Here is an 18,887-nt window from a genome sequence, read left to right on the forward strand (position 1 = left end):
CTTCCTCTTTATGATGCGCCAAATGTTCTCTATAGGGGAAAGATCTGGACTGCAGACTGGCCATTTCAGTACCCGGATCCTTCTCCTACACAGCCATGATGTTGTGATTGATGCAGAATGTGGTCTGGCATTATCTTGTTGAAAAATGCAGGGTCTTCCCTGAAAGAGATGACGTCTGGATGGGAGAATATGTTGTTCTAGAACCTGAATATATTTTTCTGCATTGATGGTGCCTTTCCAGACATGCAAGCTGCCCATGCCACACGCACTCATGCAACCCCATACCATCAGAGATGCAGGCTTCTGAACTGAGCGTTGATAACAACTTGGGTTGTCCTTGTCCTCTTTGGTCTGGATGACATGGCGTCCCAGATTTCCAAAAATAACTTTGAATCGTGACTCGTCTGACCACAGAACAGTCTTCCATTTTGCCACACTCCATTTTAAATGATCCCTGGCCCAGTGAAAACGCCTGAGCTTGTGGATCTTGCTTAGAAATGGCTTCTTCTTTGCACTGTAGTTTCAGCTGGCAACGGCGGATGGCACGGTGGATTGTGTTCACTGACAATGGTTTCTGGAAGTATTCCTGAGCCCATTCTGTGATTTCCTTTACAGTAGCATTCCTGTTTGTGGTGCAGTGTCGTTTAAGGGCCCGGAGATCACGGGCATCCAGTATGGTTTTACGGCCTTGACCCTTACGCACAGAGATTGTTCCAGATTCTCTGAATCTTCGGATGATATTATGCACAGTTGATGATGATAGATGCAAAGTCTTTGCAATTTTTCGCTGGGTAACACCTTTCTGATATTGCTCCACTATCTTTCTGCGCAGCATTGTGGGAATTGGTGATCCTTACCATCTTGGCCTCTGAGAGACACTGCCACTCTGAGAAGCTCTTTTTATACCCAATCATGTTGCCAATTGACCTAATTAGTGTTAATTGGTATTCCAGCTCTTCGTTATGCTCAATATTAACTTTTTCCAGCCTCTTATTGCTACTTGTCCCAACTTTTTTGGGATTTGTTGACACCGTGAAAATTTGAACCAACGTATTTTTCCTTTAAAATGATACATTTACTCGGATTAAATGTTTGATCTGTCATCTACGTTCTATTACAAATAAAATATTGACATTTGCCATCTCCACATCATTGCATTCAGTTTTTATTCACAATTTGTTTAGTGTCCCAACTTTTTGGGAATCCGGTTTGTAAATAATCTAGCAAGTTTTTTATCTGACCATAAGCTGGTTGAGGTGCTGTACATTGAATATATGTATGTAGTACGGTAAGTCTACTGTGTTATGTGCCACTTGCGCGGGGGGGGGGGGGGGACTAGGGGCCCACCTTGCTCAGGGGTCCACCGTGGGATTCCCCTGTACCCCTGTGGGCCAGTCCAAGCCTGCTCACAGTCCCCAGTCCATGAAGAGCATTGCATCCCAGAGCACCCATTGTCCCAAGTCCATGCAGAGCGTTGCATCTCTGGGCACCCACAGTCCCCATTTCATGCAGAGCATGGCATCCCAGGACACTCCCAGTCCCCAGTCCGCGCAGAGCATTGCATCCCTGGATACCCACAGTAACCAGTCTATGCAGAGCATTGCGCCGCTAGCACACATGATGACAGTCCACCCAAAAAGCCACATGCTGACTGTCTAGTCTAGAAAACTTCCTAGCATAGCATCCTGACACCGCTCCTCCCACAGGAAAGTCTGGTCACATGGACGTGACGTCATCAGAGCTGCTATAGGCCGCTGGGAAATAGCGTGTACTGAATGACTACCGTGGTCGGCCGGTGCGGAGAGTAGTGTGCACCGGGCAGGGTAAGAGGGTGCCCGGGTCCAGCGGGTAGTCCGTATGGCATTGGCCCGCTCACTTCTATCCGCATCAACTTACAATGTGGTAATGTGTTTCAACGTGACCGGAGGGCTGAAGCCCGGTCTCCACAATGGCGGGGTTCCCGGGGGAGTGAGCAGACTCCAGAGGACACTAGCACGTGGTCTGAGGATAGCTACTTACCGCTTCTGGCTGTGCCAATGTGTGCTGCCCGAACGTACCCTGCTGTGTATAGCACTGGGTAATGAAATGTGCATGCCAGTGTTCACACCTGATTTGAAATACGCCTAAGGGACTGTTGACACCACGTTAACCACATGGAAAGAGGATGCTAAAGCCTAGCCCACTGCCCCCCCCCTAAGCCTAGCCCACTGCCCCCCCCCTAAGCCTAGCCCACTGCCCCCCCTAAGCCTAGCCCACTGCCCCCCCCCTAAGCCTAGCCCACTGCCCCCCCCTAAGCCTAGCCCACTGCCCCCCCCTAAGCCTAGCCCACTGCCCCCCCTAAGCCTAGCCCACTGCCCCCCCTAACCCTAGCCCACTGCCCCCCCTAACCCTAGCCCACTGCCCCCCCTAAGCCTAGCCCACTGCCCCCCCTAAGCCTAGCCCACTGCCCCCCCTAAGCCTAGCCCACTGCCCCCCTGCAGAGTCCAGCCAAGTATAGGACCCCTCTGGTGCGGCTGTATGGCACCCTGCATTATAGTCCCCATATTGGAATGCTTCTTACTGTATAGCTGTCAGTCGCTTATTCTCGCTAAAAAACACTTTTATTCAATATGTTAATAGGTTCTTCCGAAATCCAGCACCAGCGCCGTTCACAAGATTCACCGTGCCTGCGCACTTCATTCCCCCATTGTGGGCAGAGGCACAAGAGCGTTTAATGCGCATGTGCCGGAATGGGGAATGAAGTGCACAGGCGCGGCGAATCTTGTGACCGGCGCTGGATTTCAGAAGAACCTAGGGTGGGTGGGAGGGGTTTAATATAAAAAGCGACGAGGGCCCTGGGCACCAGCTGCTTGAACGCCCCTGGGCACCTTCAGAACCTAATTAACATATTGAATAAAAGTGTTTTTTAGCGAGAATAAGCGACGGACAGCTTTACGGTAAGAAGCATTCCAATATGGGGACTATAATGCAGATCATGGTGTTAGTGTTCTATAATAGTCAGTTTAGGTGAAAGACTCCCTTTAATATGGCATACAACATAGAGGGAAGCTGGAAAACAATTCCAAATGGGATGGAATTGGGGGGAAAAAACACAATCCTGCCACAGTTATATGGGTTTTGTTTTTACAGCGTTCACTATGCGGTAAGGCTACTTTCACACTAGCGTTTCTATTTTCCGCTATTGACTTTCGTCATAGGGTCTCAATACCGGGAAAAAAAGGCTTCCGTTTTGTCCAATTCATTGTCAATGGAGACAAAACGGAAATGAACAGAACGGAATGCTCCAAAATGCATTGCGTTTTGTTCGTATACTGAAGAGAAAAGCGCAGCATGCCACGGTTTGCTTTCCGTCCTGGTATTAATGCATTTTGGGACACGGTGATGCCTTTTATTTTTTTACTTTTATTTTAACCCATCCGCCATACATGTACCTGTTCCATAGCCGCCTGGTTTCTGCTTTTTTACACAGCTGAGACCAGTGGATAATGTCTGTGATAGCTGATAATAACTATTGCAGACGTTTAACCCCTCAGATGCCATGGTCAAACTCAAAAGTGACCATGGCATCTGAGAGGTGAAAATGCAGGAGATTAATGCTCCTGCGCTAGTAACAGCTTACCCTTGCTGAGATCGGGGAAGCTATTACATTTGTTTGGGGCTCTGATGCCTGTTACTGGTATATTCCAAGGCAACGGTTTAGTTTTACCACATGGGAAACAGCGTAAAAGCAAAACCCGTAAAACTGTGGCAGAATTGTTTTTGTTTTTCCAATTCAACCCCATTTGGAATATATATTTTTTTTCAGCTTCCCTTTAAATTATATGCAATATTAAAATTGCAGCCTAAAGTACAACTTGTCCTGTAAAAACAAAAAAACAAGCCCTCATACGGCTATGTGAACGGAAAAAGAAAAACAATCCTAAAGGGGTTAATACTGGGGGAGGAAGGATATAATATATATATATATTGTAGGAAGGTGCAAGGGTCCGTCATTGACGGAAGGTACGTGTCACCGAGGTTCCTGGCCTCGGTGAGATAAGAACCGGTTATTTTATGTGTCAGCCGCAGCTAGTGCTCGCTGACACTGTTTATTCTTAGTGTGGCTGAAAAGCCGATCCGGGCCGGTTCTTATTGGGAGCAGCCAAAGAGCAGGGTGGGTGGCTGTTCCCCATGTCCAGGCCAGGTTTTGGGCTGGGGTTTAAAAACCCAGCCAGCAGCTCAGCTGGGTGTGGTATGTTCCTCCAAGTAAAAGTGGTGCTGTGAAGGCTCTGTGTCTTGGGGAGCTGCATGAGAGCCACCAGCTGGAAGCCAGGCACCCTAAAAGCCTGCTGTGGATATCCAGGTGACGTGTTCGTTTTGAGTTCTGTGGACTTTGGCCATGTGAAATAACATGGGGAATTTCTGTGGTGTGAATTAACACCAGGACTCTGCCAAGTGTTTGTGTTATTTTTTTCCCTCGTTGTGTGAATAAACACTGACTTTTTGCTTTACTACCGTGTTCTTGCCTCTGTACTGTGTCCGCTTACCCTGCCTACCAGAGCGAATCCCCACAATTGGTGGCTTGGAGCGGGCAAGCGCAGTGAGGCTGGCGTGAACTGCCGCAATTTATTATTATTTTTTTCTCTCACGGTTGTATGTCATTTATCAAACCGGCTAGATTTAAACCGGTGTCAAGAGACAAAATGGAGGCTGTTATGAAGGCCCTCGTGGAAGCTAACCTGCAGCAACGCGAGGCTAATAAGCAGCAGCAGGAGACCAACCAGTTGCTGCTACAACATGTAATGGCATTACAGTCAGCAGGAGCAACCCCAAGCTTACATGATGCCCGGAAAGCAGTACGTGCAGCGATCCCTAAAATGACCCCTGCAGACGACGTCGAGACCTACCTGGCGATGTATGAAAAAGTGGCCACCAGGGAAAAGCTGCCCCAAGACCAGTGGGCTGAGATCGTCACTCCGTTTCTGACGTCAGAGTCCCAGCGGGTGTTTTTTGACTTGCCTGACGATCAAGCAGCCGACTACCCAAAGGTAAAGGGGGAGATCTTGGCAAGACTGAGGGTGAATGTACTGGTCCGGGCCCAGCGGGTGCATCAGTGGGGGTTCAACCCGGCGGAGCCCGTGAGACCCCAGTATTATGACTTGCTTAACCTGTTACAAAAGTGGCTACAACCTGACGTGTTGAGCCCCACTGCTATGTTGGACCGGTTATTAGCAGACAGGTTCTGGAGGGCTCTGCCACCCCCTCTCCAGCAATGGATTGGCCAGGTCTCCCCAGGGAATGCGCTGGAGATGGTCGACCTGGTGGAGCGCTATGAGGCCACCCGGAACTTACAGGGGGGTTCGGTTGGGGGGGGGGGGCAGTCAGGTCCCGTAACTCTCCACCCCGGACCCAACAACCGGTGCCCATCAAACCTGCCCGGGATATAACCCCTGTGGACCCCGCTCCAATAATCTGCTGGCGGTGTCGGGAGCCAGGTCATGTTCGAGCGGACTGTCCACGTCAGGGGGAACCCATGGACACGAACTGTGGCTTCCGTCATTCATTATATGCCGGGAAACTGTGTGCAGTGGGTGCTTCGGAGTCTCTGAACCACCTGTGCCAGGTTGAGGTGGGAGACACTCCAGCGGAGGCTCTGTTGGACTCAGGAAGTCTGGTGACCCTGGTAAGGGCTTCCCTGGTACGCTCCGCTGAGTACACCGGCCGTAAAGTTGGAGTCATGTGTATCCATGGGGACTTAAAAGACTGTCCTACTGCTATAGTGACTCTGTCTACGGTTTCCGGCAGATGGATCCACGAGGTGGCTGTTGCAACCCATCTCCACTATGAACTTATACTAGGGAGAGACTTCCCGGGTTTCACGGCACTGTGGCCGGTTCCGAGAGTGACTGATATGCATGAAACAGGTGTAACCCTAGCAGAATGGCCTGGCTCAGGGGGGAGACCAGAACCCTGGGAACCTGAGTCTAAAGGTCCCGCGGTAGGGGTGACCGCCACTTCGGTGGAAGAGGAGGAGACAACCCCACTGAGTGTAATGGTGGGAGACATGGAGGACTTGCCGCCGGGGCCTGAGCTGGCAGACCTCAATGTCTCTGGGGATAATTTTGGTACCGCGCAACACCGGGATCCAACCTTATCCCGGGCCTGGGAAAATGTGCTAATAATAGATGGTGAACCACAACAACCAGGGGCAGAGTCGGTGTTCCCTCGTTTTGTGGTCCAGCAGGATATGTTGTATCGGGTAAATCAGCTGCGAGGTGAGTCCATTGAACAGTTGGTGGTGCCTCAGGCTTATCGCAAACTCGTGTTAGAGTTAGCACACCAGCATGTTCTTGGGGGTCATCTGGGAATGCAGAAAACACAGGACCGGATACTACAACGGTTTTACTGGCCCAGTGTGTTTAAAGAGGTGGACGAGTTCTGTAAGTCTTGCCCGACCTGCCAGGCAACTAGCCCCCAGCACCTTTTTCGCAGTCCCTTGGTACCCCTCCCGATCATTGAGGTACCGTTTGAGCGAATCGCTATGGACCTAGTAGGTCCTGTACCAAAGTCCGCCAGGGGACACCAACACATCTTGGTTGTCCTTGATTACGCTACTCGGTACCCGGAGGCAGTGCCACTGCGACATACTTCTGCAAAACTTATAGCTAAAGAGCTAATGGAGATGTTCTCCCGAGTGGGGCTACCTAAAGAGGTCCTGACTGACCAGGGGACCCCTTTTATGTCCAAGGTCATGAGGGAACTCTGCAAGTTGCTGCGTATAAAACAGTTACGGACGTCTGTGTACCATCCACAAACGGATGGACTAGTGGAAAGGTTTAATAAAACTCTAAAAACCATGTTAAAAAGGGTGGTGACCAAAGATGGAAAGGATTGGGACCTTCTTCTGCCTTATCTCATGTTCGCAGTGCGAGAGGTGCCCCAGGCCTCTACTGGGTTCTCGCCCTTCGAATTGCTATATGGCAGACATCCTCGTGGCTTGTTGGACGTAGCCAAAGAGGCATGGGAAGAACAACCCACTCCGCATAAAAGCGTCCTGGAATATGTTACCAAGATGCAACAGCGGATAGAGACCGTTTTGCCTCTTGTCAGGGAACATATGGAGGCCGCTCAGCGAGCCCAGAGTCGGATCTATAATTGGCAGGCTCGGGTCCGGAACTTTAACCCGGGTGATCGGGTTTTGGTTCTGGTGCCGACAGTGGACAGTAAGTTCCTAGCCAGGTGGCAGGGGCCCTACGAGGTACGTGAAAAAATAGGAGAGGTAAATTACAAAGTACACCAGCCGGGGAGGCGAAAGCCGGAGCAGGTTTACCATGTTAATTTGCTAAAACCTTGGAAGGATAGGGAAACCTGTACGGAAGACAGCCCGCGACCGGGCTTTCTTGGACAAGAGGTTCCGGCTCCTAAGTCTGATGCAAGGGAAGCGGTTGCCACAATAAAAATTGCTGACAGCCTCTCCTCTAAACAGGCTCAGGAAACCAGGGAGTTTGTTAGTCGGAACACGGATGTGTTCTCAGACCTCCCTGGACGCACTTCCGTAATCCAACATGACATTGTCACCGAGCCTCAGGCAAAAGTCCGGTTAAAAGCATACCGAGTACCTGAGGCTCGGCGAAAAGCCATCTCGGAGGAAGTGCAACTTATGTTGCGGCTGGATGTCATCGAGGAGTCTAAAAGTGAGTGGGCCAGTCCGATAGTATTAATACCCAAGCCAGATGGGACGTTGAGGTTCTGTAATGACTTCCGCAAACTTAATGAGGTGTCCAAATTTGACGCGTATCCCATGCCCCGAGTGGATGAGCTTATTGAAAAGTTGGGCCAAGCCCGGTATTTTTCTGTGTTAGACCTCACCAAAGGGTACTGGCAGGTACCCTTGACAGAGGCTGCCAAAGAAAAAACGGCTTTTGTCACGCCAGAGGGGCTTTATCAGTACAAGGTACTACCCTTTGGTCTACATGGCGCTCCCGCCACGTTTCAAAGGCTAATGGATATTATACTCCGTCCACATCGTCGATACGCTTCAGCGTACCTGGACGATATCGTTGTCCATAGCACCGACTGGGAAAGTCACCTACCTAAAGTACAGGCTGTAGTGGACTCCCTTAGAAAGGCGGGACTAACAGCTAACCCAAAGAAATGTGCAATAGGGTTAGAGGAGACTAAATACCTTGGGTATGTCATTGGACGTGGAGTCATTAAACCCCAAGTGAGCAAAATAGAGTCGATACGGAATTGGCCCCGACCTGCCACCTCTAGACAAGTAAGGTCATTCCTGGGAATGGTGGGCTATTACATGAGGTTCGTTCCCCATTTTGCCACTTTAGCGGCTCCATTGACAGGGCTATTAAAGGGACGGAAGTCCGTGATAGTCCGCTGGAATGACCAGGCGGAAGAGGCGTTCTCCGCTTTGAAGTCGGCCCTGTGTGGGTCCCCAGTTTTGGTGACGCCTGACTTCAAGAGGGAATTTGTGGTCCAGACTGATGCCTCCGAAGTAGGCCTCGGTGCGGTACTGTCTCAGGAAGTCAACGGGGAGGAGCATCCCGTTGTCTTCCTCAGCCGTAAGCTCACTCCAGCGGAGACCCGGTACAGTATAGTGGAGAGAGAGTGCCTGGCCATCAAGTGGGCACTCGAGTCTCTCCGCTATTATCTGTTGGGGAGGAAATTCCGTCTGGTGACCGATCACTCCCCTCTCAAGTGGATGAGCCAGGCCAAGGAGCGGAATGCTCGGGTCACCAGGTGGTTCTTATCGCTGCAAAACTTTAAATTCACAGTAGAACACAGGGCAGGCCGGTTACAGGGAAACGCGGATGCCCTGTCCCGAGTACACTGTCTGGCGTGTGTTCACCCCCTCAGGGTTGAACAAAGGGGGGAGGTATGTAGGAAGGTGCAAGGGTCCGTCATTGACGGAAGGTACGTGTCACCGAGGTTCCTGGCCTCGGTGAGATAAGAACCGGTTATTTTGTGTGTCAGCCGCAGCTAGTGGTCGCTGACACTGTTTATTCTTAGTGTGGCTGAAAAGCCGATCCGGGCCGGTTCTTATTGGGAGCAGCCAAAGAGCAGGGTGGGTGGCTGTTCCCCATGTCCAGGCCAGGTTTTGGGCTGGGGTTTAAAAACCCAGCCAGCAGCTCAGCTGGGTGTGGTATGTTCCTCCAAGTAAAAGTGGTGCTGTGAAGGCTCTGTGTCTTGGGGAGCTGCATGAGAGCCACCAGCTGGAAGCCAGGCACCCTAAAAGCCTGCTGTGGATATTCAGGTGACGTGTTCGTTTTGAGTTCTGTGGACTTTGGCCATGTGAAATAACATGGGGAATTTCTGTGGTGTGAATTAACACCAGGACTCTGCCAAGTGTTTGTGTTATTTTTTTCCCTCGTTGTGTGAATAAACACTGACTTTTTGCTTTACTACCGTGTTCTTGCCTCTGTACTGCGTCCGCTTACCCTGCCTACCAGAGCGAATCCCCACAATATATATATATATATATATATATATATATATATAATTTTTTTATTTTTATTAAAAGGATACGGTAGGTGATCAGTATCTGATCATTGGGGGTCTGACAACCGGGACCCCTGCTGATCAGCTGTTCAAGAAGGCAGAGACGCTCCTGTGAGCGCTGCAGCCTTCCCTCAGCTTTCCCTAGGCCAGTGACATTTCGATCATCATTCACGTGGTGTAGAAGTGAATGGTGAGCAGGGAGGAGGTGGGAGCACCACTGCCTTCTCAAATTAGCTGACCATCGGGCTCCTGGGTGTTGAGCCCCCACCTATCAGATACTGATGATCTATCCTGAGGATAGGTCATCAGTATTAAAATGTCGGGAAACTCTTAACACTTTGTGACAGAAAAAGCTCAATATTGTTAATGGAGACAACTGAAAAAATGATTTGTAGCTCAAAATGAGTAAAATGCAATCACTGCCCCCGAAGGTGTACATAGCCTTTAAAGAGTCTTCCTATCAAAGCTCTTACTGAGTGTTTCTAAGGCTACTTTCACCCTTGCGGCAGAATGATCTGGCAAGCAGTTCCGCCGCTGGAACTGCCTGCCGGATCCGGAAAAAAGGAAGGCCAATGGATGGCATTAGTAAGACTGATCAGGATCCGGCATTTCAATGCATTTTTTTGACTGATCTGTCTTTCCGGTGTCATCCGGCAAAACGGATCCGTCATTTTTTTTTTTTTCCACTTATTATTATTTTTATTTTATTTAATTTTTCTCCTCAGTCTGCGCATGTGCATACCGGAAAGATGGATCTGGTATTTTTACTTATGGTAAAAAAAAAATGCTGGATCCGGCATTCAGGCAAGTCTTCCGTTTTTTTCGCCGGAGAGAAAACCGTAGCATGCTACGGTTTTATCTTTTGCCTGATCAGTCAAAATGACTGAACTCAAGACATCCTGATGCATCCTGAACGGATTACTCTCCATTTAGAATGCATGGGGATAAAACTGATCAGTTATTTTCCGGTATAGACCCCTGTGACTGAACTCTAAAAGAGAACCACTAGGAGAGCCTGTGTTCAGCGTTTTACTGAGGCTGGCTGTGTGACGAGTCAGCTAGGCAGTGCTAGTTAGAGCCTCTGTCTGTTACACCTCCAGTAGTGAAGCCGGATTCTCCTCAGCAATGCTGTTAGAGCTGTGCTAAGAAGACTTTTCAAACCGTCTTTCCCTAATAAAGTATATTACAAAAATGTTTACTATCCCTGTCCCTACACGATATTAAAAATAAACTGAAATGACAGTTAAACTTTCACACTGCTATTTGGATTTTGGGGGTACTATGTCTCCTTGGGGAGAGAGAGCGCCTTAGTCAGTGTGAGGAGCCTTATAGGCCATACATGCTCCTTTTGGAATTCTGGGAAGAAAGGGATGCAAATGAGCTCTTAACAAGCTCTGCCTAAGCCTTGAGACATGACTTGGATATTAAATAAGCCAGCACCTCGTCTGCAGACATCTGTTTCGGGGTGATTGCCCCTCTACTGCTATTAGCTTACATTGTACTGCACTGTAATCCCTATTTTCTGTTTTCGGAGATGAGCGAGTCGATTTTGGATCAAACATCTGAAGTCAATTCGCATAATACTTAGTTTGAATACTGTACAGACCGAGAGCTCCTTACAGTATTAGAATGTATTGGCTCCTATGAGCCGAGGTTATTGCTTCGCGAAGTCTCGCAAGACTTCGGGTAATAACTTCATAAATCAATTTCTACAGTAAAAAAAATAATAATAATTTCCCGTACTCTGGTTCAGTTTCAAGGTACCACTTGGAACCGAACCAGAGTTCAGGAAATGCTTGGAACCGGACCCAAGTTTGGGAAATGTTTTTTTTTACAGTAGACATTGTTATGCAGTCTCGTGAGACTTCACGAAGTAATAACTTCGGCTCATAGGAGCCAATACATTCTAATACTGTAAGGAGCGCTCGGTCTGTACAGTATATAAACAAAGTATTATGCGAATCGACTTCAGATGTTTGATCCGAAATTGACTCATCTCCGAAAACAGCAAATGGGGATTACAGTGCAGTGCAATGTAAGCTAATAGCGCTTTCTCCGTACAGTATTCAAACAAAGTATTATGTGAATAGACTTTGAATGTTTCATCCGACTCGGATCTATTCGCTCAACCCTACTGTTAGCCTATGGAGCCCTGCCATCTGCAGGCTTACATAGGAACTGCAGCTCTGATGTGAGGTTTCTTCAGAGAGACCCAGCGCATCAGTGCTACCACATGGCTTCCCCAATTGCCTCCTGGAGGAGTCATTCCAGGCCCAGAAGGGTTTTCAGACTAGAAGAAGGACATGTTTTATAATTTACGGAACAGCCACACGGGTCCGCCAAAAAATGCGGATGTTTGCATAGGCAAAGAATGAGTCTCACAATGTGCGCAAAAAATATGGATGGCATACTGAATTAAAATCTGGTTATGTGCATGAGCCCTTAGGAATGAGCGAATTACTCATTAGCAAGAATTCTTCACTTGTGAGGGGCTGTCATCACAGGTGAAGAAGCAGGGCTCATGCACACAAACGTATTTTTTATTTGCATCAGATCCATTCCGTGTGGTGTCCCCATCCACACCGTCTGCAAAATTATATGACTCATTACGGACAAGGATAGGACTGTTCTGTTCCCCAAAACGTGGAACACACACGGCGGAGTGCAAAACAGCCAATGGTCATGTGCATGAGCCCTTAAATTGAGTGTGTCAGCACTTTTACATGTCTCAAATTGCTTACACTGCAGTGCTGCATTGCTGACACTTTAGCTGTTAGCCAGCCCAGTATCACATCACCGTCGGGCCTGGCATGCGTCGTACAACTACATGCACTGTGGGCATCGGCATCAATGAACAGACTGCACATGTTCTGCTTACTGGTGTGAAAAGTGGCGCATGTGCAGTCATTGATGCCACTGTCCGCAGTTGGTATTGTACACCCATGCCGGAACCCAGCGGTGATGCGACACTGGGCTGGCTAACAGATAAACAGGGGGAGGAGCTCTAGTCACTTGTGCAGTCGGGGAAGCAGAGGCAGATGCACTGCCAATACATGTAGCCTATGGTGCAATAGCCAGATTACTGTTGAGCAGAGTTGGATTTTGTGCGATTCGGGGGTCGCAGTCGTGGGACGCATGAACATGATTGGGAACATACTGTATTTGAAGGGAATCTGTCAGCTCTGGTTCACTAACCATTGCCGTTCTGTTGACACGGGCAGCATTTTGCACATATCTTTACATTTAACAGCATTGTCCCAGAATAACAACTTTATTAGGCGTAAGGTGCCCAGTGGCAGTTATCTCCTCCTTCGTCTGACATCACCCAGACCAGATCTTTGTGCAGACTCTGTGTGTGCTTCCTGGCCTGCGCATGCACTGCCATCTACCGGCTGAGGGCATTAAGTAGATGTTGGATGATCTGAAATATTAGCAACAATAGAAGAATTTGGGTGAAGGGCAGATTCTTTTTCATAGCACTGTAGTTACTGTAGGGTTATTACAAAGACGTTTCTACACAATGTGCTTAGATATTTTTTTCTATTTCTGAGTTTTCCAATTTCTGAGTTGGTCTTGGATATTTCAATTTGTACAGTCATTTCACCAGCAAGTAATAACAGAAGTAAGAAAAAAGGAAGTAGGAAAAGAAAAATGTGAGAGTAAACTCCTAGAAATATGTGACCCATCAAGAAATGGTCATGTTTTCAAGATGAAATCTTCACTTCCTCTTGTTACCTCAGAAGATACTTCTCAGAAACGATAAAGGAAGAGAAAACCATACCCTGCCTGTAATGACCAAAAGGACATGAAGAAGATGACATTACGTAACCATATGGACAATATTTATAACGTGTAGATAACTGGGAAGAATTTAAAGAGCCTGTGTCACCATGATCAACCCCAGTAAACTAGGCATACCTCGGTATGGGTGATCAAGGTTAATACATTAGCCCTCTATTGCTGCAAGTGGATATATTATTGCAGTGTTATTAAGTAGTACTTTTATTTTTATGCAAATGAGGTAATTGGAGCAGCGAGGGGGTTGGCCTAGCCCCTCGGAGCACTGCTTCACCACCTCCTCTCCTCCGTTACCACTCCCCCTCATGGCCTGGTTGACAAGACCTGGCATCCTTATTGTTTAGATCAGGGATGCTTAACCTGTGACCCTCCAGCTGTTGTAAAACTACAACTCCCACCATGCCCTGCTATATGCTGATAGCTGTAGACTGTCTGGGAATGCTGGGAGTTGTAGTTTTGCAACACCTGGAGGGCTGAAGACTTAATCAGCATGTGCATGGAAGACTTTCCCTGCTGAGACCTGCACTGCGCAAGTGCCAACGTCAATGGTGGTGCTTACACAATACTGATCTCAGTGGGCAGAGCCTCTGGAGCGCAAGAGAAGGTTCTTCCTGCTGAGATCTGCACTGCGCAAGTGCTGATGACAACCTCCCCCCGAAAGGAAAGACTCTTGGCTTAATTTTTAGATTAGTGAAGCTGAACTTCTGGGAGAAGACTGATGTCTTTGCGCTTGTGCAGTGCAGATCTTAGCAGGGATAGCCCCCCTGAGATCACCTGCGCGTGTGTCGATGAAGTCTTGCCTGGGCAAGGTTTTAGGACCAGGCATCTGAACAATCAGCCCATGAGGGGAAGTGGGGAGAGGAGGAGGGGAAGCTGTGCCCCAAAAGGCTTAGGCCAGTGATTGCTAACCTCCGGCATTCCACTGTGGTGAAACTAAGACTCCCAGCATGCTCTATTCATTTCTATGGAGTTCTGACTACAGCCAAGCAAGTGTGCATCTTGGGAGTTGTAGTTTTACCGCAGCTGGAGTGCTGGAGGTTAGCCGTCACGGGCTTAGGCCAACCCCTCAGTACTCCAATCTCCTAATTTGCATATAAGTACTAATATGCTGCAATGGGACATCAGTTTGCCGCGATAGAGGGATAATTTTATTCCCCATGATCAACCCTACCCTGTTATGGCTACTTTAAGAGGGGTTGATCATGAAGACAGAAGCTGTTTAATATGGAAGCTATTGACCAGCAGGTTTAAATGCTGACATGCTTCATTATGAATGAATGCTGTGGCAATCCATACGTATCATAGTTCGCTGACTGGAGGAACCAGGATGGCGCTGAGATTATTCAGTAAAATTTTTTTTTTATCATTTACAGTGAATGTTCACATCCAAGTAGACCATTTCTTAGTGTTCATCTTATTTTGGGATTGCTCCCTTTTAAAGCATTGGTGCACAAGCTGCGGCCAGTGATTGCATTCTTTGTTGCTCTCGTGTAGTTTTCATTTCCGAGTCTAGAGGCCCACAGCTCAGAGGCTGGCAAGTACTAATGGTATGCCATGTAACCATCTCTCCCATATAGCAAGAACAAAAAAAAAGGTGGTATGGCACCTTACATATAACACAAGTAAATCGGGGGTTATCAGACCCCTAATGAAGCCAGGTTAACTGGTGATGCGCGTTGGATGCTTAACCCATCCCCCTTCCTGGATTACAGAGGTTTTGTATGGCAGGATTATTATAGACTTTTTTTCTTGTACCATACACATGATATTTTGCTATTGTATGGCATTTGCATTATATTTTTATTCAGTTTACGGTATTATACTGTGGTTACCTAGAGGTGTTATATATTTTTAGACTCTAGGGATGGTGTGTGGATGGGTGCCTTACATGGCAGCCCTCCTATGTGTCAGTTTGTTTTTATGTTTTTCCTGTACGTGAATTTTTATTTTGTGATTTAACCCCTTCCCGACACATGACGTAATAGTACGTTATTGCAGCAGTATGTATCCGCCAGCTTTGCTGTAATTAACCCCTTCTATGCCGCAGTCAGTGCTGACCACGGCATAGAAAGTATTTGCAACGGGTGAGGGAGCCCTTCGGGTCCCCACGCTGCTGTGGCAGGGACCCAATTGGTGAGAAGGCAGCCTGATGCCATGCACAGGCTTGCAAGGCATCGGGACCTGCCTTCTTCAGGCTGGGTCTCCTATGCAACCTGAGTGTATTACAGAGTAATACGCTAACTGGCAATGCATTACAATACAGATGTTTTGTAATACATTGCAGAGGGGATCAGACCCCCAAAAGTTAAAGTCCCATAGTGGGACAGAAAGTGTTTTTAATTAAAAATAAAGTTTCAAGTAAAAAAAGAAAAACGCCCCTTTCCCCTGATTTTATAATAAAAAATTGAAAAAAAGAAACACACATCAGGGCTCCAGATGGCAACCAAAATGGTCGCCAATGCAACTTAGAATTGCAAAATGACGACAAGACTTCGTAGTCTTGTCGCCATTTGTGCCTAGACCCTCCGCTGCTCTGCCGCTTTAAGAAAGGTCTTCCATCCAGCAGACACACAGCAATCCAATAACAGCTCTGTACAGTACGGAGCTCTGTTATTAGTGAGGAGGCTGCTGATTTGTCAGTATCTTCGTGCTGCCGTACCATTGGCTGCTCCTCGCACCCCAACACAGCAGCTTGCTTTTCACTTATGAAAACAGGGCGTGCGCTCACTGCCGACTACTCCATAGACAAGGGGCAGCTAAAGTAGACGAGTTTTTCAGTCATGCGACGCAGGGAGGTGAGCATTCTGCCTACACTGCCCCATGTGCTGAGGGTACCCTGTGCCCCCCATGTAAGGGGTAAGTGGTGGAGAAGAGAGGGCAATGATGGTGGACAGCTGCAGTGCGCTCAGCCACACAACGCTGGGCTTTGTCTCCTCACACTAGCAGATGAAACTGATTCCATAGCTGGTTTATGCAATTCTGTCACAGGTCCTGGTGCACTTTATGGCCTCATGCACACAACCGAGCTTTTTTTTTTTTTTTGCGGTCTGCAAACTGCGGATCCGCAAAAAACGTAAGCCGCCCGTGTTGCCTTCCGCAATTAATTGAACGGGCGCCGGCAATATAAATGCCTATTCTTGTCCGCAAAGCACGGCCAAGAATAGGACATGTTAAATTTTATTTAGCAGGGCCGCGGAACGGAGCCAAGGATGCGGACAGCACACGGAGTGTTGTCCGCATCTTTTGCGGCCCCGTTGAAGGGAATGGGTCCGCATCCGAGATGCCAAAATGGCGGCTCGAATAAGACCCAAACAACGGTCATGTGCGTGAGGCCTTAGTCTGTATGCTAAATAAAAAGAAAGGAATGCACTGTTGCCAGCACGACTAACCATCGTAGTGTAGTGCAGGATTTCAAATCGTGACAGTGAATGGGGTCGCATTGCAACCCTACAGTTGTGAGAATTATTTGGGCTGTCATGACCATGTTTAGGTCCCAAAATGACCCCTCTCACTAGTGGCAATGCTGTATTGCTACACTGTGATCTCTGGCCATGTGATGTTTGTCGCAGCCAAAGGCCCCTTGCAGACTAGCGTTCCTCCCGCAGCAAGTCTGCAACATAGCTCCCGGCCTGACATCCCAGCGCTGCCGGGGGTCACATAGCATTATATTGATTTATGACACTATGTAACCCTTACAGTTCTGGAATGTATTGGATAACAGTGACATAATGCTGTCCGTGTTATCCAATACATTCCAGAACTGTAAGGGTTACATAGCATCATAAATCGACTAAACCAAAACAGCTGTCTGCAGATGAGGTGCTGGCTTATTTAATATCCAAGTCATGTCTCAAGGCCTATTTTAAGAGCTGAACGTTGACTTCTAGGATAGCTGCCTTACATCTGGTGGCATTAGAGGCAGAGCTTGTTAAGACTCCATTTGCATCCCTTCCCTCCCAGAATTCCAGAGAAGCACGTATGACCTATAAGTCTCCTCACACTGATTAAGGTGCTCTCTCCCTAAGGAGAGTTAGTTCCCCCCTTGATCATAAATCAGTGTAATGCTATGTTATTCCCCTCAGCGCTGGGAGGTCAGGCCGGGTGCTGTGTTGCGGACTCTCTGCGGGAGTAAAGCTCGTCTGCAAGGGGCCAAAGTCACCATGTTGCCCCAGGCTTATCTAAACTGTGGTTATGTAATAAATGGTCATTTGGGACAACCACTTTACACCCCTCCCTTTTTATTTTTTTGCACCTAGTCCATCCTTTTTGTACGGCTGATGTGCAGGAGAGGACAAATACTATTTTTATTGTCTGCCCGACAGCCAGCGTTTATGCTGGAAGAGCCTGTTGGATTCAGAAATGCAACTTTGAATGTGGAAAACCAGCCTCAAAAATGATTAAAATAAATTATTGGGAATGGGTAAAATGGGTAGGAGTCCTTCACACCACATAAAACTCCCTGTTTTCAGCTGCTGATTACATTACTGATCTGCCACTGACTTTTCTGCTGTGTGTAGCCTAAAGCTGAATTCACATGCTGCAGTTTTTTATCGATATTTCTTTCTTCACAAATCTGCATCGAATATGCTGCAAATCCATGTGTATGCACCCCATTTAAACATGTTGGCTAATGTATTTTTATGTGGTTTGATATTCAATATACATTGAGATTAACAAGTTAATGTTATTTTGCAGGTGCCACCATGGAGATCACTCACTCGGTGAAGGAGAGGACAATTGCTGAAAACAGCCTCATAATCCTCTTGCAAGGGTTACATGGACTGGTTACCACTGTTGACCTACGAAATGAAAGCTCTGCCAGGGGGACTATCATAAATGTGGATGCGTTTATGAATATTCGCCTGCAAAAGGTTATTTACACAGATCGCCATGGTCAGGAGGCCAAACTAGATGAATTGTTTGTTACTGGGCGCAATGTGAGGTATGTTCATATCCCTGAGGAAGTTGATATAATCCATACAATTGAAGAACAGCTGAAGAAGATACAAAACATCCGTGGGTTTGGTTCAAAGGGAAGAAAAGAATTTGCCCTGAAAAAGTTCAAGTGAACCTCCACAAAGGGAATGAACTTTTTTTTTTTTTTACCTTGTCCAGACAAGTACATGTCATAAAACTTTTTCATTACATTTATGAAATGTCAATCAAAACCAGATATTCCCTTGAACAAGTAGCACATATCCCCGCAAAAACTTTTGGGACACCTTCTTTGTGACTTTGGGAACATTCCATTGACTTCTAATGCATTTGGTCTTATGTCATATGACGAATAAAAGTTTAAGGCTCATTTATATTGAGGTGTAAGGTCCATTTTGACACCTTATTGTTTTCTGTTACCTGTATGACATGATTTAGGCATATTCTAGTCCCCTGTCATATGTTTATAGTAGGTGTCTCGATAAAAGACCCACTATAAAGTACTCTCAGTGGTCTCAAATATCTATTTACTGTTTACTGAGTGCCTTATTATTCATATTTTAAGATTTAACTTTTATTCTTATTTAAAATTATGATGAGACGACTGAGTTTAGTGAAACTACTGCGCTAGTTAGTTAGAGAGAGAGGAGAGGGTCCGATTG

At 47.4% G+C, this 18,887-nt stretch overlaps 1 protein-coding gene across 1 annotated transcript; it reads left to right on the top strand.

The window, feature by feature from the left end:
• The first annotated feature begins 1,725 nt into the window (after positions 1-1,725).
• LSM10 (LSM10, U7 small nuclear RNA associated) lies at positions 1,726-18,601 on the top strand. Its single transcript, XM_044286728.1, has 2 exons — positions 1,726-1,823; positions 17,986-18,601. The coding sequence occupies exon 2, from the start codon at positions 17,994-17,996 to the stop codon at positions 18,357-18,359; it is 366 nt and encodes a 121-aa protein (XP_044142663.1). The 5' UTR covers positions 1,726-1,823; positions 17,986-17,993; the 3' UTR covers positions 18,360-18,601.
• The last annotated feature ends 286 nt before the right edge of the window (positions 18,602-18,887 follow it).

Source organism: Bufo gargarizans, chromosome 3, assembly GCF_014858855.1.
Source record: "Bufo gargarizans isolate SCDJY-AF-19 chromosome 3, ASM1485885v1, whole genome shotgun sequence".
Taxonomy (NCBI): Eukaryota; Metazoa; Chordata; class Amphibia; order Anura; family Bufonidae; genus Bufo; species Bufo gargarizans.

What these genes read in the sequence shown, in the direction of transcription:
- LSM10 (XM_044286728.1), top strand. Translation starts at nt 17,994, where the DNA reads ATGGAGATCACTCACTCGGTGAAGGAGAGGACAATTGCTGAAAACAGC.